At 51.2% G+C, this 20,051-nt stretch overlaps 2 protein-coding genes across 8 annotated transcripts in view; one reads left to right on the forward strand and one right to left on the reverse strand.

The window, feature by feature from the left end:
- DEXI (Dexi homolog) overlaps nucleotides 1-5,750 on the forward strand; it is an 11,943-nt gene extending 6,193 nt beyond the window's left edge. The window contains exon 2 of the mRNA XM_082600425.1: nucleotides 4,929-5,750. The gene's annotated coding sequence lies outside the window, so the exon portion shown is untranslated. The remainder of the gene's footprint in view (nucleotides 1-4,928) is intronic.
- Nucleotides 5,751-6,010: 260 nt separating this feature from the next.
- The window catches only part of CIITA (class II major histocompatibility complex transactivator), a 42,239-nt gene continuing 28,198 nt past the window's right edge, over nucleotides 6,011-20,051 (reverse strand). For 3 of the 7 annotated variants that reach the window (XM_082644695.1, XM_082644694.1, XM_082644696.1), the window contains 9 exons: nucleotides 19,440-19,598; nucleotides 18,686-18,757; nucleotides 15,795-15,875; nucleotides 15,133-15,225; nucleotides 13,806-13,892; nucleotides 11,302-11,385; nucleotides 11,041-11,124; nucleotides 10,087-10,193; nucleotides 6,011-9,534 (listed from right to left, as the gene is read on the reverse strand). In XM_082644695.1, coding sequence (XP_082500821.1) covers nucleotides 10,118-10,193; nucleotides 11,041-11,124; nucleotides 11,302-11,385; nucleotides 13,806-13,892; nucleotides 15,133-15,225; nucleotides 15,795-15,875; nucleotides 18,686-18,757; nucleotides 19,440-19,598 — 736 coding nt within the window. In that variant the 3' untranslated portion in view covers nucleotides 6,011-9,534; nucleotides 10,087-10,117. Of the gene's footprint in view, nucleotides 9,535-10,086; nucleotides 10,194-11,040; nucleotides 11,157-11,301; nucleotides 11,386-11,981; nucleotides 12,071-13,805; nucleotides 13,893-15,132; nucleotides 15,226-15,618; nucleotides 15,876-18,673; nucleotides 18,758-19,439; nucleotides 19,599-20,051 lie in introns of those variants that run through there. The other 4 variants (XM_082644697.1, XM_082644698.1, XM_082644699.1 and 1 more) reach the window with 4 other exon arrangements.

Below are 20,051 nucleotides of genomic sequence, written 5' to 3' on the forward strand. Positions count from 1 at the left end.
TGTGTGTATCTTTCATGACATTGACATTTTTGAAGAGTACAAGTCGGGTGTTTTTTTATTTTTTTTGTTTATTTTTTGGGTGCGCTGTGCGGCATGTGGGATCTTAGTTCCCCGACCAGGGATCGAACCTATGCCCTCTGCAGTGGAAGCACAGAGTCTTAACCACTGGACTGCCAGGGAAGTCCAAGAATACAAGTCTGGTATTTTGTAGATTTTCTCTCAGTTTGGGTTTGTCTGATGTTTACTCTTGAGATTAGATTCAGATGGTGCACTTTTGGCAGGAATACCACAGAGGAGTGAGTGTGTGTCCTGAGTGCATCGTATTGGGGGACACGTGATGTCTGTCAGCCTCATTACTGGTGATGTTAATGCTGACCACTTGGCTAAGGTCTTGTCTGCCAGCTCTCTCCACTGCAAAGTTACTGTTCTTCCCTTTATAGTTTAAGTACACTCGTTTTAGTGCTTCCTTTTTTAAAAATCTACTTTTTGTGTGTGAATTTATTTTTAAAAGAATGTTTATGTCACTGAAAAGAGAAAACCAGCATCACTTGGCGTGGATAAAAATACTAAGTGCCAAAGTCATTAACTTCTGGCCAAATACTGAAGCCACCTAAAGGCGCAGGGCCCCTGGTTCTTTGTTAAAAAGTCAGGTTAGCAACTGTCACATGATAAACTCCGGCACCAAAGTGAAACTTTCTTGTCCAAGTAATCATAAAGATTGGCTAAGAACCAAAAAGCCAATCACTAGCTCACTGAGTGTGTCTCAGTGTTATCTCAGGCCATCGCCATGTACCCCCTAAGACTGGTGCTTCGAGGCTTTGAAGTCAGACAGACTTGGGTTTAAATCCCAGCTCCACCAACACCTTGGACGAGTGACTTCACCTCCCCAAGCCTCAGTTTCCTTCTCTGTAAAATGGGGAGGATAGCAGTTAGTAGCTGCTGAAGGGCTCGTGCGCATTAGATGAGCTGCTGATGGTCGCCTCGTCGGTTCTTGATGATGCCATCAGTGTTGGTGGCGTGTCACACCCAGAGGGGGCTTGGCCCAGGAAGCCTTCCCCTTTCTCAGGCCCCCTTCCTCTGTGTGAGGGCCAGTTACCAAGGAGGGTGTGTCTGTGTGGGCAGCCTTCGAAGGAGCCCGAGGGCTGTGATAACCCCATAGGAGCAGGACAGTGGGATGGCCCAACTGCAAAAAGAATCCTCTTCCAACAGGTCCAGAGCATCATCCCACCAGCACCTTTAAGACACAAGGTCATTTTCTCCCTTAAGCCAAATCAAACTAGGCAGCATCTCCACAGAGGTATTCAGCTGAGACATTGCTTCTTAAAATGGATCAAGTGCCCAACTGTCATTCTGATGACAAACCAGTCAGCCAGCCACTCCTTCTGTCCAGCTCTGGGGAGTGGCCTGGAATGAAAGGTTACAGTTTCAGAAAGAAAGAAAAAACAGCCAAAGCCAATAGCTGTTGAGTCGTGCTCTAAGGATGTTAGGAGGTTGGAGAATCCACTGCCTGGACTCCTAAGCTGCAGCCTCAGGATGCTTCTCAGCCCGGGGCTTCTGATGCCCAAGGAAAGAGATGAACTAGATGCTGAGAGGAACTGAGATAGACGTTGTGTCACACCACGGAGGTTCAAACCCTGGCTCTGCCGTTTATGAGCTGTGTGACATTGCTCGGTCACAAGCGTAACCTCGCTGAGCCCCATCTGAAATTCAGGGATGATGGTCCTCCTTGGCCCCACCTCCTAGGGTTGTTTTGAGGAACAAATGAGCTAAGCCATGAGTTAAAGCAGATAGTACAAGGTAAGCACAAGTACTTGATAAATGTCAGCTGGTTTGCTATGAGACCAGACCTGTAAGTCAAAGGAACAAAGGGATTGACCTTTAACAGCCGTGGTGTGTGGCACAGAGGAGAGGACCCAGGACATCCTCCAGCCACAGATACAGAGCCCTGGGGCCACATCTCTGTCCTCAGTGTGCTGTGTGGCTTAGGTCAGGTCACCGCCCTCTCTCGGCCCTTTCATTCTCTGCGGAGTGACCAGCTCACATCAGGGTCTCCCAAACCTCATATGACACCATCAACAATTTTTGCTCTATCTGCTCATTGCCTGAACTGTTATTTATGCAGTTATTGTCTTTAAACTGGAGGCTTTTTTTAAAGTGAAATTAATGATGTGGAAAAAGAGGAACTTTATAGTATTACTATCAGAAATGGAAAACTGGCATCATTCGCCATAAATAGAAGGTGACCCTACAGATAAACAATGAGAACAAGAGGGTGTTAGTGAATTCCAGCTGGAGCCGGCACCTGCAAGGCTCTGCACCTGTTCCCATCGGAGGTTAGCACGTGTGACAGAGTCGCGCCAGCCAGACTGACGCTTGCCTGGGACTCAATGCTGTTTGCTATCACGAGCATTGGAAGGGGAGTGAGTCCCTGTTCCAAGGGGTGGTCCCATGTTCTTTAACAGCCCTTCCGCCCAAGTCTGAGATGGGCTCAAGTACCATCCCCTGCCTTGGAGAGTTAGCAGTGAGCCCTGGTAATGCTGTATCGAAATAAACAGTTCTGCTCCAGTTTCCTGGATGCCAGGGCTCTTGGCAGCACCACTGCTGACCCCAACAGGGAACCCCAGAGTCTCCTTGGAGGAGGGAGGTCAGCCAAAGGTGGGCTCCTGGCAGGACGGGACGGGAACCCACGAACACCTTTCTGGAGGGCCGAGCTTTCCGATGCTCTGGTTTAGCCCCAGCTTCCCCTCCCGCCTACCACGTCCAGTGGGGAGATCGGATGGGGCCCAAGGATGAGAGGACTTGCATGTGTCATCAGTGGGAGCCGAGGAAGATCTCTGAGTAGTGGAAGGGCATGTTCCTAGCTGACCTTAGGAGATGAATCTGGCAGAGGACACAAGAAACTTGGCCGATTTGGCCCCTGCTCACCTCTCCAGCCATGTCTCCCCCATGGCCAGCCTTCAACCCCTTTCTCTTCACCCCAAACCAAACTACAGGAGGTTCCAGGACCTGATCACCAGCCCTCCCTCTACCTGGCGTGTCCTTCATGCACAGCCTTCCCCAGACTGGGCTCCATCCATCTCCTGTGCTTCTTCCTGGCGTCAGTGTGTTAACTTGGGCTAAAATTGCTCACTAGATTGTGTGTCAAAGGCAGAGGCTGCACTCATCTCAGGGTCCCCAGTGCTCAGCTCAGGACATGGCACACAGGAGGTATGAGATTATGTATTGTTTAAGATCTCCAGTAGGACAAAGCCCTGGAGAGCTGAGCATCCTTAGACAAGTTTCTTACCCTCTCTGAACCTTAGTGTCTTCATCTGTAAAATGGAATCATTATAGTACCTAACTCCTGGGGTGTTAGGAGGGTTGAACGAAATGGCCTTTGTAATGCTCCATCTCAAGCATGCTCTCCGGGGAGCAGACCCTGGGACGAGGGTTCAAGTGCAAATTGTTTACTTGGGAGGTGATGCCAGGAACTACTGGTGGGGAGGGGGGCAGTGAGACAGGGAAGGGATGTGTCATCTAGCAGGTTACCACCGCAGCCCTGGGCTCAGTCCTGCTCAGGATCTCTGGGAACCGGTGTAGATGGAGAATATGCCTCAGGGTCATCCCAGCTGCCGGGTGAGAGAGCTGGGGTATTGATCCACCAGCTTTCTGGCCATCACTGGTTGGAAGGCAGCTGTGGGGAGCTCTGCCTGCACTTGCAGGCTGGGGCCCAAGCAGGCTCTAGAGGTGGAGAGGCCTCAGGCAAGGAGGGGTGTCCCTGCAGGTGAAAGCTGCCAGGTCAGTCTGCCTCGGGAGGGTGAGTGGAGGAAATGGGGTGAGGCACCTATGCTCTGCCTAGGGCTCGTGGCACACAGTAAAAGCTCAGGAAGTGGTAGCTGCCCTGACTGTGATTGTTTGCATCGCTGTCACTGGTCCACTGCCAGCCCTGCTTGTCAGAGTTATGCAGCTTTAGACAGGTCACTTGGCTTCTCTGAACCTCTGTTTCTTAGCCTATAAAATGGAGAGATTCATGGTTCTCAGTGGAAGCAGTTCTGCCCCATTGGGTGGCCCCTGGAAATGGGGTGAGGGGGCATTTTTAGTTGTCACAGGGACTGGGAATGCTACTGGCACTTAGCAGTCAGCGACCAGGGATGCTGCTAAACCTCCTGCAGGGCCCAGAACGGGTCCCGCCCCCCACCCCGCCCCCACCTCATCAGATAATTGTCCTGCCCCAAATATCAGCAGCGCCTGATGAACAATAATACATGTTGTGTTTAATGTATACGTTTTATCTGATGCTCAATGACATTTGCGGAAGTAGGCTGAGCTGGCAGAGGTGAGGCTCAGAACTGGGGCAGGACTTGTGGGGGCTGTAAGGAGGGTGGGCGTGGGAATACGAGATGCTGCAAACATATCAGCACCCGGCTGGACCTAGAGAGAGAAAGGGACAGTAAGTCAGGACCTGCGGGGAGCCAGGCACTGGGGATGATGCCGTGTCCTGGGAAAACGAGCCAAGTGGGGCTGCTGGGTAGCTTGGCTGTGGCCACAGCCTTCCTGTAGGCTGCGAAGCATTTTCCGGGCAAGGTGGGAGCTGCCGCCAAGCCCTGCCCACTCCCCAGAGCTGACTCAGCTGGCCTAGAGCTCAAGTAAGCCAGCAGACCCCGGGTGACCCTGGAGCAGGCTGCCCTCCTTCCTCAGGTCCCAGGATCCCCCTCCTGGGGGTTATCTCCCAAGATAGTGACAGTCCTTCCTCTCCCAGGTGAAATTGCACCGCTTCTCCAGCCTAGGGTCCTTAGAAATCGGAAACACTCATAAAATTTTTTTTAATAAAAAATTATAGGACAACACCCCCCGCCTGAGCTTTCTGGTGGTTCCCCAAATTCGAGCCTCCAATTGGGTGGTGGGGTGGTGCTTCTGTGCTGGTAACGCCCCTTTGTCCTTCTTGTTAGGCCTGCTCCCCTCAAAAGCCCTGTGCCAACAGAGAAGTGCCCGTCCAGACCCAGGATGGTGGGACAGAGAGATTGAGACTGGGTGCCGAGGTCCAGAAGGCACGTGCCCCTGTCCAAAGGGTAAGGCAGGGGTGCCAGGAGAACTTGCCCACCTGCAGCGTCGCGCAAACGGCCTTGCCTTGGCTTCCGAGCTTTCGCCGTTGCAATGGATGTTTACAGGAACCCAGCCAGAGTCTGCCTCCCTGCTCTTCACCCCCGACTGCATCTGCTTCTCCCACTTAATCTTCGGAGCGGACACTTCACACACAAAAGCGACTCCCAGCTCTGTTTGATGCCCGTGGAGCTCTAAGCGCAACAGGGTTTGGCCCGAGGCCGGGCTTAGATGCAGCGACTGTTTCAGAGAGTGACTCAGAGGAAAAGAAGAATGCCTGGGGGGCCGAGGGTGGGGTTTTGACTCATTCATTTCAGATTGTTTGCTCTCCATCAAGTTGCCAGAACTGATACATTGCAACGGGGACAGCGCTCCTCCAGCCAGAAATATTTTTCGAAAATGTGAGTGGTATGAATACTTGACTTCGATAAACCTGTCAAAGCAATACATAGGAGGCTAACTTCTTTCAATTAAAAAAATGTATGCAACTCCAACCCCTGGGGCCCTGTGGGGGTTGGGGGGTGTTTGTTCTGTTCTTTTCCTTTGAGATTCTGGAAGGGAGTCCACAGAGCCTCATGGTTGACAAAGGGCAGAAGGGTCAGGGCCTCCCCAGTTGGAGATCCAGTGGGGTTTGGAGAGTCTGTCCAAGTTGCGTTGGTGTCGGAGTCCCAACCCGGCCCCTTCCCAGCTTCCGCGAGCCTGACAAGCAAGGGCCCACCTTGGTTGTGGAGGGAAAGGCCTGGCGGCCAAGCTGAAAATCAGGCCTGAATCCCAGAGCAGTCGGAGGTGGGGATCCCCTGTGCTGGGCACATGGTAGATCTCCCCTAAAGGTGAGGGGAGTGGGCGGGTGAGGGAAGGAGCAAACGAACGACTGAAGTTGGGTCCACGTGCAGTAATTCTCCCCGTTTGCAGAACAGCTGATGCTTTTCAAAGTACCTTCACGTACATACTGTGTTGAACAAGGAATGGGTGGTCAGCTCCATTCTACAGGTGAGGAGACCAAGGTGTGGGAGAGGAGAGGTCCAGCAGAACTCAAGAGAAGGCAGTTACATACCACCTGTCTTCGTGTGATTCTAAGTAGGGTTGCTAAGAAATGTGAACTGGAAGACATTCAAGACAAAGGGGAGCGGGAGAAGGGAGACATTTCTTTGGGAGAGAGGCCTGAGGGGAAAGGCAAGGGTTTAAAAGGTGGATGGCCTTGAAGTCCACTGAACGTGGGATCATGCCGTCAATGGACAGTGTGACTCCAGACGTCAGCTGCCTTGATTCCTCTGGGCATCACTTCTCCCACCCAGCAAATGGGGAGCAATTCCAGCACCCGGTGCCTATGCCTGCAGAGTGACCCTCCAGAGAAGTCAGAAGTAGAGTTTGTATCTTGACTCCCTCTTTTACAGGAGTGTGACCTTAGGCAAGTTACATCTGTGAAATGGGGCCAGTCATTTACCCACCTCATAAGATGAGTTTGTGTTAATGACAAAGGTGCCCCTCTGGGCAGACACTGCTCCACACCAGGACTCACAGCTTGGCAAGCAGAGCCCAGACTGGATTGCAGCCCCATTTGCTCCCTTGTCCAGGCACCTTGTGCAGTGCACAGACTGCCCAACCACACCCAACAGCCCTGCCCAGGGAGTTTTTTAAATTTACTAAAATGCAAGATTTAACAGAGCAGGGGCCTTGAGCATTTTATTGAGTACACCACGGTGTCACTATATATTTGTGGCATGAATACAGCAAACAAAGAAAGCAAAGTTGTGGTGAGGATTATTTGTTCATTCCACAAACATTTATTGAGCCCTTACTATGTGCAGGCACCTTGCTGGGTGCAGAGGGTGCCTCTGCAGAGCAATGAACAAACAGACAGGTTACCTGCCCTCTTGGAGCTCACATCCTAGGACAAGAGCAGACAACACAACAAATAAGTGTGAAAAAGATAAACTAGCAACGGGATAGGCTGGGGGAGGGGTGTCTGCGTTTACTACCGTCCTGAGGAGCTGTCCTGTAAACTGAGTCCTGCAGGCCATGTGAAGAGCTGGGAAAACATTCCAGGCAGAGGTGAGAATGAAACACACGGATGTGTGTAATAATGACAGCCCACACGTAGGGAACTGGATGCCAGGCTCTTGTTCTCAGCATATTTGCTCATTGAGTCTCCACGTAACCCCATGAAGAAGGTACTGTGATTATACCCATTTTACGCATGAGGAGACTGAGGCACAGAGAAGTAATTTGCACAAGTGAGTGGTGAGCTGGACACTGAGCCCAAGCAGTCTAGCTCTAGAGTTTGAGATGCCTGACCCTACACCGTGGTCCCTCTTGATGGGGGGAGTGGGGCTCAGCACGGTGAGTACTTTGGCTCAGCACTTTGGCACAAAGTAATAATACTTGCTAATCTTTATTGAGCACTTACTGTGTCCCTTGTGCTGTGATAAGCACTTTACAGGTATCAATTCATTTAATAAGTGGTAGCTATCATTTAAAGTCATTAGTATGAATAATTATAGCCTCTGACCTCATTTTATCACCTCTGAACAGACCAAAAGCAGTGGGGATAGTTGTGCCCACCCCGCCTGGCTGAAGGGTGCAGTAGATGCCTGGATCAGAAGGAGACTGTCTTCCTGTGGCTGCACAAGGGGGAGTTCCGTGGACTCTACAAGGTCCACAAATGCAGGCACACCCTGAGGGGTGATGGCCCAGCTACATGGCCTGATGCCCTTAGCCACTGGACCAAGGTGGAAGGCACTACCTTTCTGCGAGGACTGCCAGCGGGGCAGCGGGGTCAGACCCTCCCGACCCCCAATACCCCCTAACTGGGAAGAGGAGGAGAGTTTGAGGAACCAGGCATCGGGGCTGGCGCACTGGAGCACAGACAGTTCCCACAGCCACCAGCAGAGGGCCAAGTTGTCCCAAATCAGGGCTTCTGACCGAGCCAGCCGTGCCCCAGTGAAAAACAACAGCCGACCTGGCAGCTCTCTGTGTAGACAGCAAAGCCACCAAGTCCCTTCCAGGCTTGCCTTGGCCAGGGCCGGATTCCAGCTCAGCTAAGAAACGACTCACAGGGTAGAGCAGAGGGTCAGAAACAGAGGAAAACACTCTGCAAGGCTCACGGTGCTTCAGCCTTGCTGACCCCCAAATAATGAATTTTCCAAAGAATGGTAGGAAGCCATAGAGAAAATCCTTTCCCGAAAGACAGGAGTTGAGCCGAAGTGGACCCTGCTGTGTGTGTTGGGCTGAGGGGGGTGGGGAGGGCAAGAGAGCAAGGGCCCCCGTCAACTTGCCATAGAATATGGCAGAAGTGATGCTGTGTGACAGCTTCTAAGGCTGGGTTACAGCAAGGGCAGGGCTGTTCCCCATGGTCTCGGTCTCCTCTGCCCCCACAACCTCTCTTCCTCTTGGGGTGATCACCCTTTAACGCAGCCACCATGCTGTGAGGAAGCCCAAACTCGCCCACAGAGAGAGTCCCCCTGCCACTTCCTTAGAGGAACCAAGGCCCCCAGCCGCTGGGCAGCATCGGGTGCCAGACATATGCGTGACTGAGCCTCCAGACAACCTCAGCTGACACTGAGTGGGGCAGAGACGAGCTGCCCCTGCCAAGCCCTGCCCAAAGACAGGTGTGTGAGCAGAATAAATGTGTGTGCTGTTTTAAGCCACTGCGTTTTGGGGCGGTTTGTGATGCATTAGCTAGCCGGAAGAGTGGGCATCCAAAATGGTAAGCACAGTATAAACTCAAACACAGGACCTGCCCGTGGGATTAAATGAGCCATTTATCATGTAGTGAAAAAAGACACAGGAAATGAAGGCTAAAAGGTAGACGTGGTTTCAGTCCATCGCCCCTCCCCTCCTCTGTTAGTGTACCATCAGCTCTTTTCCTGCTAAGGTCCAGTGTGTCTGGCCAGGCCTAGACTTGGCCTTGGCAAACAAAGTTAGTGCAAACCAGTGAGTCCCAGAGACAGAGGGCAGTTTCTGTAGAATCCCAGCCGGTCACGGTTTGGGAAATCAGCAGGCAGGGGATGGTCGCTGGTATCTTCAGAGCTTGCCCTTTAGGAGAGCAGCGTGGAGCAGTGCTTTCTCCCCAGGCCAGCAGGGACCTGGGCAGGTGGGGATGTGGCTGCTTCATCCCTCTCTCTGGCCTGGCCACAGCTGTCTGCAGTGTACTGCAGGGAATGCCTCAGGGCTCTTGGGTGCACAGCAGCTGCCACCAGGCACTGGCCCATCTGCCAGGGCTGCAGTGGCTGAGCAGGGCTGACATCAACCTGCTCTCCGAAGGAGCCTAGGGCCGGGCCTGGGTCTATTCGCAGAGCAGGCCATGGGTCCTTTCCGCAGCTGGGCGGGGGCCGACTCTGAGCCACCAGGACTGGGCACCAGGACACCGAGGCTCACGGGAAACAGCCCAAGAAGAGCTGTGTCCACAAATAACCAGGTCAGGGTCCAGCATGGTCAGTGTCCTCGGAGAACATGCTGCGAGAGGTCAGGATGGGTGGAGATCAGGAAGCTTTAGGACAGGGCAGTTTAACACATGGATAAAGTGTGGTCGAGATTGGGGATGGGAGGGATGGAGGAGGGGGATGTCCCAGGTCGGGGGAGCATGGAAGTGAGGGGACAGTCATCCGCACAGAGAGAGGCAGGAAAGTGGTAGAGCAAATTCCTATGAAAACAATGCCGGGCATCGGGGCAGCCGACAGGTTGAAACAGCAGCCGGGATGGCTGGGGAGTCCTCGAAGGCAGACCTTCCCAATGCTGAGGGCTGTGGGACGTGCACGGCTGACCCACCTGTCCTTCCCCAGGTCCCACGGCTGCCCACAGGGAGGATCCTCAGAGCCCAAATCCTCAAAGCCTTTAGAAGACACCGCACCGAGCCCAGCACAGGGGTATATGGGGTGGGCCCAGATGGCACATGGTTCAGGAGTTGTCACCCAGCTCCCACCTGCTGCCCCGTCCACCTTTTATGGATTCTGACTTCACAGGACACTGTCCCCAGGGACCCCCGTGGTTCTCCCCTTCCAAGCTCACCTCAGTTACCTTGTCCCAGGCACAGCCTGGATCATCTCAGGATGATCCTTGAGTCCAGCTGCTGCAGGTGTTCCTGGACGCCAAAAGGGATGGTGGGCGTCCACATCCTGTGATGGGGGCATGGCACACAGAGGTTAGAGGAGAGGGGGTGTCCCCAACGCAAGCTGCCCCCAAATCCCTCCTCCCACCTAGCCTAATGTGGGGTCATGGGGACACCAGAGGCCTAGGAGCCCCAAGACCACTTTTTAAAAACTGATTCTGCCGCTGACATGCTGTGTGATCTCAAAAAGGTTAGTTAACCTATCTGTGCCTTATTCTCCTCATCTGCAAAATGGGTCTTACAAGAGCCACCCTATCCCTCCTAGAAGATATGAGTGATTATACAGACAAAAGTGCTTTGAAAGACAATAAAGTACAGTACCGGACAGTAGACATCATAGTGATGTAATAATAAATAAGTTTCAACCATATGAAATTGCCAGGTGTGTAGTCAAAAATGGTTGAATATAAGCGATTTCATATTGTTCAGCCTAGTATATAGAACATTTTTGTGTACCAGACACTCTTCTGAGTATATTGACAAATTTCAACCCCCCAATTTAAATGTAAATATTTAAATAGGGGGTAAATATTATTGTCACTCCCATTATACAGACGAAGAAACTGAGGCCAGGGACTTCCCTGCAGTCCAGTGGTTAGGATAGGACTTGGCGCTCTCACTGCTGAGGGCCCAGGTTCAATCCCTGGTCCGGGAACTAAGATCCCGCAAACCATGCAGTGTTGCCAGAAGAAAAAAAAAAAAAAAAAAGGAAGAAGAAAAGAAACTGAGTCCAGAGGGTCGATGTGTCTGCTTGCCCAAGGTTGAATGCTGGTGAGGGACAGAGTGGGATTTGAGCTCAGGGCTCACAGGGTGAACCACACACTGACTCTCCCTCCACCACTGCTGAGACTTACGCCAGCTTCTCCACATGAGGGCACTTTCTCAGGCTGGCAGTGAGCTGCTGGGCCCCGGCAGCTGTGAACTTGTTGTACTGGACACTGGGAAGAGAAACCCATTGTGGATCCTGGCCCTGGGGACCAACAAGCCCCAGACCAAGGTCATCACCACGCTCTCGACAACCAGACCTCAGCCCAGCCCTTCCCATAATGCCAGCAGGAGACCCTGGTCCTCCCAAGTCCTGGCCCCACCCCCACTGCCCAGGCTCCCACACTCACTCCAGCACCCGGAGGGACACCATGTCTGGAAGCACGTGTGCCAGGCTCTCGGCTCCCACGTCGCAGATGCAGTTATTGTACAAGCTGCCGGAGACAGAGGTCAGGGCAGGGGCCGGGGGTGCTGGGGGGTCAGGGCCCGGGGAGAGCCACACCCAGCCGGGATTACTGCCCCATTTAATAGAGGGGGAAACTGAGGCCCAGGGAGTTAAGGCTGCTTCTCTGTGGTCACTCAGTGAGTTTAGGGAAGCAGCAGGACTAAGTGGAGGTAGCTTCCCATCTGAAACAGCCCAAGTTCAAATCCCAGTTCTGTGGCTTGCTGCCTGTCTGATCTTTGGCGGGTTACTCAGCTCCCCTGTGACTCAGTTTGCTCCTCCATAAAATGGGCATGATAGAGTAATTGTGGGGAGGAGTAAATGAGTTAATGTTGGTAAAACACCCAGAACAGGTCCCGACATGTGGAATGAACTACGTGTTAACTATGGTTATTATACCTCCCACGGGGGTTTGTGAGGGTTATACAAGTTACTGTGGGGGGTGGGACAGCATCGGGAATAGCAGGAGAAACCCAGAGTCACTGGGCAGGCTCGGGTTTCTATAGTATATTCAGTCACCATCAGCAGTGTCAGAAATAGCACGACAGGTGTCGCTGGTGCCAACTTAAGCTGTACCTTCATTAACGAGCGTCCTTTTAACAAGCCAGGTGCAGCCACGGTTCTAATTTCAAGGCCGTGACTTTGTCTTGACTCAGCCTCAGAGCAACACTGCAGGGCTGCATGTAAAAGCAGCAAGTCTACACTGCAGCAAAGTGGATTCAAGCTAAACTCCAGGAACCCCTGATGTCATGGGTCGGCCGGTACCAGGGCAGGAACCAGGTAGGGGTTTTACAATCCCTTCCTGGGGTGGATCTTAGAACCAGGAGACCCTTCCTCACCCACAGGAAGAGGATTCTTCCCATATTTCATTGATGCCAAGATGTACATGTTCACATTTGAAAAGCATTGTGATCAGGATGTGTCTGATAATCAATGGATGTCATTTAATTAGCAGCGTTTTGTCCTCTTAATGGTGTCTTACAAATGGATGGCATCTTACAGTCCATAAAATATGAGGTTTCTTTTTTTTTTTTGGCCATGCTGCACAGCTTGCAGGATCTCAGCTCCCCGACCAGGGACTGAACCCAGGTCACAGCAGTGAAAGCCGGAATCCTAACCAGTAGGCCACCAGGGAACTCCCAATATGAGGTTTCTTAAAGTGTCAATCAGCTCACATATCACTCCCACATGCCCCACCTGCTTCTCCATTCACAATGGAAAAGCCCCCAACCACTCTCCTGGCCTGCAAGGGTCTCCCTGCATGATCTGGCCTTCCCTGACCTCTCCCACCTTATCTCCCACCCTCTGTCCCTCAATCCCTATAGCCAGACACAGAGGCCCCCCTTCTGGCCCTCAAAGACCCAACCTCTTTCCCACCTCAGGGCCTTTGCCTCTACTGTTCCCTCTCCCTGGAATGCTTTTCCCTGAGAGCATCCCACAGAAGGGGGAGGGTCACCTCCTCAGGGGTCTCCTGACCTCCCTGGTGAATTCAGTACTCCCTATGGTACCCTCTGGGGCCTTTGTTAGTTTCCTCATTCCCAGCATGAGTCAGCATTTTAAACACTTTGTTTATGCACGTACTTACTTATTTATTATGCAAGGAACTTGAAAGCAAGACCCACCCTGCTTTTGTTCATAGCTGTATCTCTAGTTTCTAGCACAGGTTCTGGCCCATGGTTGATATTAGAGATTATTAGATACCCTCACAACTCTAGGGCGTGCCAATCACATAGACTACAGACTGCACAGCACACAACCTATGCAGCTGCGCTCAGGGACCCTGGCTGGAAGGATAATGGGCTGGAAGGACCCATTAGTCCCCGGGAACCACCAGGCACCAGGCTGGAAGTAAGCAAAAGCAAGAATGTGCTATTCCAAGGCCTGCCAGAGGTGTCAGTGTAGGCACGGACTGATGTGTGCGTGACGAGAGCCAGCCAAGGCTACCTGTGCATAGTCAGCATTCTAGAAACCACCCTGGCATGGAAAAGGCCCAGTCCTGCCATGCCCTGGGGAAAGAGAAGCAAGATTTATTAAGCACCAGAGCCAGGCATTGCACCAAGCGCTTTCCATAGGCTATTGGCATGGTACCCATTTTCCAGATGAGGAAACAGAGGCTTGGGATGAGTAAGTGACTTGCCCAGAGTTTGCCAGATGCCCTTCCCCAGGGGCTGCTAATCTCATTCAGGGCGGTGGCATCACCCAACTCCAGGGGTGTGTGTTCATGTTGGATTTTAGGTCGGTGCCCCCCACTCCCTACCCCCACCAAGTTGTGCAACACTGATGTGGTAGAACAGCCTGTAGTGACTGCTTTCAGGGTCCCAGTGTTGGACCTTACAGCTGGCACCAAGGGGGTTCTCTGCCCGCCCTCCAGCCCACCAGCTCAGCACCTGACCAACAGAGGGCCCCACTCACCTCAGCCTGAGGAGGGACGCAGCCAGCAAGGGCAGGGCCTCGGCCAGCTTGCAGGCACCCAAGTCAGTGATATTGTTCTGGGACAAACTGCAGGAGTACAACAAGGGGAGGGCTCAGGGCCAAACCTGAATGCCCCTCCCCATCAGTGTCCATCACCCCAGGCTCCGGCAGGGCTGGGAACCCCTGCTGCCTCACAGGGCATCCCAGGGCAGCAAGCACAAGACATTCTACCTGGATGAGAGTCGTGGGTGCTGAACTGTGTGAGGGCGCTATGGGGAGACTTGGGCTAAATCAGTAAAACGATGCAGTCACGCCCTGAGGCTGAGTGGGATGATGGGGGTGAGGATGCAGGTGAGACAGAGATCGCACTCCCTCCCACACTTGTTTTATGATTTTATAGCATCCATTTTTTCCCTTTGGACCACTTTTCAGCACTGTCATTACATAAGGGTTTACATTATTTGTTTAATGACGTGGACTCCACGAGGTGAGGGGTCGAGTCTGTTTTGTTCATTACTCTATCCCTGTGCCTACAGCCATGCCAAGCACATAGTAGGAGCTCAGAAAATGTTTAAGTGGGGTAAAAAAGGAAGGAAGGAAAGGTAGGAGAGAGAGGGAAATGGAGGGAGGGAGGAAGGATGTCAGGAAAGACGAAGGGAGGGAAATCTAGCTTACTCACACTGTTTCCTTAAACACTATAAATTACTTAATAAGTCTCAGTGTCCTACCATCAAGGAAATCCCTAAATGAATTCTGGTGAGTTCTGTGGCTGCCCTGATCGTGGTTGTAGAGTAGAGTGTGGGTAGATTTTGATGATCCCTTTAGGTTCAGTAAAAAATCATGTTGACCCTCCTGCATCATATCCATCTGCTATTTCCTAAACCCAGAAGTTTTTTTAAATAGAAATTCACTATTTTGATAATAATATTTTACTGATAAATCCTAATCTATCTCTCCTGTCTCACCTCCTCAGTCTTTCTCTCACTAAACATTGCTCACATTCATTACTGTACACTTCATAATTATGGATGCTTGTTTGCTTGTTTACTGCGTCTAGAAGATCCCTGAGGTCAGGGGCTTTGCTTTGTTTAAAGCTGGGTCTCCAGGGCCTTGAATGGTGTCTGCACACAGTAAGTGCTTCTTACGTATTTGTTGATTAAATGAATAAATGATTGGTTGAATGGCTGATTAAAGAAATGATTGAATGAATGAATGAATGGGTGGATGATTAAACGAATGCACGATTGAATGGATGAGTGAATGAAAGAATAAAAAAGCTGGACTTTGGGGACAAATACAGCAGGAAGGGCCTGCCCAGCGCACTCACTTGAGCGTCTCCAGGGCCTTCAGCTGAGGGAAGGTGGCTGAGAGCTGGGCGACACCCTCATCCCCGATCTTGTTCTCGCTCAGCGAGTCCAGGCTGCAGATGGAATCAGATGGGGGGCCATCAGCCAGCACCCTGGAGGCCAGCCGATCCTCCCCCACCCTCCGACCCAGCAGTGGCCTCCTCCCATGCTCCCACCCCTGGACACACCATGGCCACATGCAGCTGCAGCTCCGAGCATTTGAGGGCAAATCATCACCTGGGACTGCCAGGCCAACAAGTGGACAAGGCCCTAACTGCCCATGGACCTGAATCACTGTTTTCCTTCCTGGCAGCCCCGTGAGCTGGGGCAACTTCCTTAACCTCTAGAGACCTCAGTTGTACAATGGGATCATGTTCCCCGACCCTGCCTCCCCATGGGATTGCTGGGAGCAGCACATGAGGGGAAAAGAGTTTCGAAGATCACGAAAGGATTCAACCTATTTTTATTGTTGGCGATTTCCTTCTGCCATCGCTTCCCTGCAGTGGGGACATCTGGTCACTCACACCAGCCACACTGAGGAAGCAGCAGGACACACACAGAGAGAGAAAGGGACAAACAAGGCCAGGGTTTGGAGTTGTCAAAGCCCAAGGTCTCCAGGAGGGATTCCGGGGTCTATACTCACTCCAGATGCTGAAGGGAAGAAAAGGCCTCAAGGTTCTTCACCAGTTTGGGAAAAGCCTGAGGGCCCAAGATGGGGCCCAGCCTAGAAGGCAAAGAGCAGAGTTAAGACCCTGAAGCAGTCATAGCCCCTCTACTGGACCCCACAGAAGGCAGGCCCATATGAGGCCTTACCTCCCCCCAGCTCCACCTGGTGGGACCCCAATCCCTTCTGCTTCAGGCATATTTCACAAAGCCCACTCAAGAGGCCAGCTGGGCTCCCAGCAGGGGGCTCCCCATCTTTCATCTCTGAGTGGGGAGCCAGTTCTTACTCCTGCTGACATCCACATGCACCCTTCTCCCACCCTGGCCTGGGGAAGTGGTTCCCAAATGCTGGTCTGAGGACCACCACCAGTGATGAGAAAGATGGTTTACTTATTTGCCATTGCTTTTTAACAACAAATAGAACCATTTCTTGAGCACTTTTTATGTGCCAGGAACACACTGGGCCCATCACTCAGATCAGACCTCATTTAATCCTCACAATGACTCTGAGCTAAGAGCAATTCTTATCCCCATTTTACAGATGGGGAAACTGAGGCACAGAGAGGTTAACTAACTCATACAAGGTCACACAGCCTAGATGGACATTTAGACCAGATTTCGAGAGAATGAGAAAAATAAAGACAACAGAGGGCTATTTTGTTTTTTTTTTCTTTGTTCTTTTTTTTTTTTTTTTTTTTTTTTTTTTGGCCATGCCACGCAGCATGTGAGATCTTAGTTCCCCGACCAGGGATTGAACCCATGGCCCCTGCCTTGGAAGTGCGGAGTCTTAACCACTGGACCGCCAGGGAAGTCCCTGTTTTTAAAATATGGTTAAGTGTACTCAGTGTAAAGAACAGTCTTTTATTCTGAACTTATATCCTTTGAACTTTTTTGACACTAAAATGTTCATTTTTAATAAAATTATGGTGTCAGCAGCAGTTATTTCACTTGTTTGAATGAACATACTTGATACAAATTAAAAGATGGTAACTGCACAGTCACCGAAATTCACTCTGAAATATCCTCAGTCTTTGAAACCCCAAAGTCTGGGAACTACTAGCCTCAATGAAAGGTCACAAGATGGGAATCCGTAATCTGATTTGAATCTGGGCTCTACCACTTACCTTCTGTGGGGCTTTTTGGGCAAATCCCTTAACCTCTGAGTCTCAATCTTCTCAAATTTAGCCCCAGTCTTAGGAGGTTTTTGGAAAGATTAAGGAATTCATTTATCAAATATTAATTGTTTGCCTACTGTGTGCCAGGCCCATCAAACCTGTCACGCAGACAGCCATGAACAAAACAGACAAAAATCATTGCCCTCGTGGAGCTGACATTCCAGGGGGCAAGACAGGTAATCAAAGAAATCAGTAAACTGTCTGGTGTGGGAGATAATTGATACAGAGAAAAGCACAGTGTGAGCGGGGCAGAACTGTACTTTTAAATACAGGAGTCAGAAAGGGCGTCTCTCACTGAAAACTAGAAGAAAGTGAGGGCGTGGGCCATGCTGATACCTGGGGAAGAGTGTCCTGGGTGGAAGGCACAGCCAGTGCAAAGGCCCAGGGGTCGGACCATGCCTAGTGAGGTTGAAAACCATTAAGAGGACCCACGTGGCTGGAAAGAGTGCAGGAGGCAAGGGTGAAGAGGTAAATGGGGGCTGAATCGGGGGAGAATCGTCCACCAGCAGAGCTCCTGCAGGGTTCTGAGCGGCTGAGGGGCCTAATCTACATGCACATGAAATCTACAGGGTACCCGGCATGGTGGCTGCCAGTCTCACGCCCAAAATAGTCCTTTCCTTCCTTCCTTCTTTCCTCGGAACTTTCTCAGGGCTTCTGGCCTGCAGGTGGCTACTCTCCGGGTTCTGGGCTGTTCTACCCCACGGCTGCTGTTCCCCAGAGCACAGTTCCGACCTTGAACTAGGGGCTTTTTAAGCTAAAAATAATTCAAAGCCAGAAGGGGCCCTTGGTGATTGTTTTCATACAGTTCCTCTTTTCAGCAATATTTTTCACCTCTGCACAAATTTGGCCTCTTGTCTCTGTTCAAAACAAGAAACGCTTGGCTTTTTCTGGGGCACGGCAGGAGCTGTGATCAGGAAGAGCAGACAGCTTGTGGGTGACCAGCTGGGGACCTTGGACAAGTTACTTAACCTCACTAGGCCTCAGTTTCCTCATCTGTAAAATGGGGAAGATAATGACTATCTCCCAGAGTGGCCCTTGAAATTAATAAGATTATGGCACTGAGTACACTGTAGTTGTTTAATAATTCCTTCTTAATCATTGGATGATTCTAGATCCCTAACAAGGGCCTAACATGAATTTAACTTTTTCATTTGTTGCAGCAACAGCCAGGCTGACCTGACATTTGTGACTTTGGACAAACAATTTACACTCTCAAGGCCTCAGTGTCTGCTTCTGTACAGTGGGGAGATAATATCTCCACCCAGTATGGTTCATTCCTATTTCTTTGTCAAGTTTCAATGCTTCAGTCTCCTGCTCCAGGAAGTCATCTTGACCTCCCCTAAGTCTTCACGCTCACAGCCCTTGCCACTAATCACAGCAGGTGGTAATTGTCTATTTACACTGGACAGCAAGCTCATTGAGAACAGTGGCCTGGGTCATATGAGTAGGTCTGTTGAATGAGTGGATGCGAATGAGTATGTTCACCAGCAAATGGGCAAGTTCACTTCACCCCCGAGAACCTCCAGGACTAGCCCAGACCGGCCATGCCCCAGCTGCTGGAAGCTGGTTTCCAGAGTGGTGGGGCGAGAGGGTAAGAGTGACTCTGAGGACCCATCTCCATTCTGGTGGCACAAGCCCAGCTAATGCCAGAGGAGAAACCTCGTGGGGACCCGAGACAATTTACCCCTTTGCTTACGCAAACTCCAGCTTCTTTAAGTCTCGGACGGCAGGGAGTTCCCCAGGTGTGTCTTCAGAGGAACTTCTTGTCCTGGAGAGAACGGGCAATGTTAGGGAAGAGTTGGCTCCTCCCCTATCATGGAACCCCCTCCTAGGGGGGACGCCTGCCCCAGTGCCCAAAATTCCCCAGAAGGACTGCCTTCCTTGGGCTACTGTTGTCCCCTTGTTAAAAAGAAAAACCTCAGGACAGGATATTATTAAGGCATTACTGTGTGTTTCATGGAAAAGAGCCTCAGAGGAGGCATTACCCACACCCATCCCAGACAGTGCATAGTAGGTGCTCAAACAATGTGTGATGAAGGAATGAGGGAAAGACAGTTGCTCTGTGGTCACGTTTCCTCTGCCCTCTGAATCTTAGACCTCTGCCATCTAGAAAACGGGAATGATACTGGTCCTGGCTGCCTGGAAAGGTGGCCATAGGTGTCATTTGTGTTACTAGATGCAGAAGGCAGCTTATGAACTCTTAGCAGGAGAGAATATCTCCTTGGCTTTAGCTGAGAAAGAATTGGGTACATGATGGCAAGTTCTGAAGTGGACAGAGTGATAAATCTTGGGGGCTCTGCCTGGGTGGTGACTGTACTGAGAGATTTTGGATGGTCATTGGCTGGCGGGGAGCAGGGGATGTCCCCCCAAAAGAGGAAGAAGTGTTAATAGCAAACTTAATATTAGGTCCTGCATGGTCTGGACCAACTCCCATGCCCTTTCCCTCTCACCTCTGGATCTGCACGAGGTTGCCCAGGTCTTCCACATCCTTCATGGATTCAGCCTTGAAAGGCTCAATGGTGAACTTCTCCTTCACTGCTTGGAGTAGCTTGGCCTCCCCATGCTGCTGTAGGGACTCCCACAGCTCCACTGTGTCACTCAAGGCAGCCCTGTGGAGGAAGGGCCTGAGATCCAGTCATGGTGACTGGGCTAGACCATAATGTGTGTGTGTGGGGGTGGCGGCTCCATGAAGGGACCACCTACCTATTCAGATATTTTCCTTCCTCAACTTAACCCCTACTTCCTCTAGAAAGTTTTCCATGACCACTCAAGCCTTTATCAATTCCTCCTTTTTCTCAACTCTCCCAGTGGTTTTATTTCCCTTTTTGCTTTGGCTACCAGGAAGCTCAGTGCTAAATTCTCAGTTGAACCACTACAGTGGTGTAGACCTTACAGCTTGGGTAAAGTATGCTTAGGGGGAAGGTGGCAGAGATTCTCTGGAGATTAGGCTTAAATGATCAAACAGATCACTGAAGGATTTAGATTCCTTTATTTAAATTAAGGAACTTTGACTTCATCCTGAGGGAGGTGGGGTGCCTCTGAAAGATTGTAAGGAAGGATGG

Source organism: Mesoplodon mirus, assembly GCF_964341445.2.
Source record: "Mesoplodon mirus genome assembly, chromosome: 15".
NCBI classification, from domain to species: Eukaryota; Metazoa; Chordata; class Mammalia; order Artiodactyla; family Ziphiidae; genus Mesoplodon; species Mesoplodon mirus.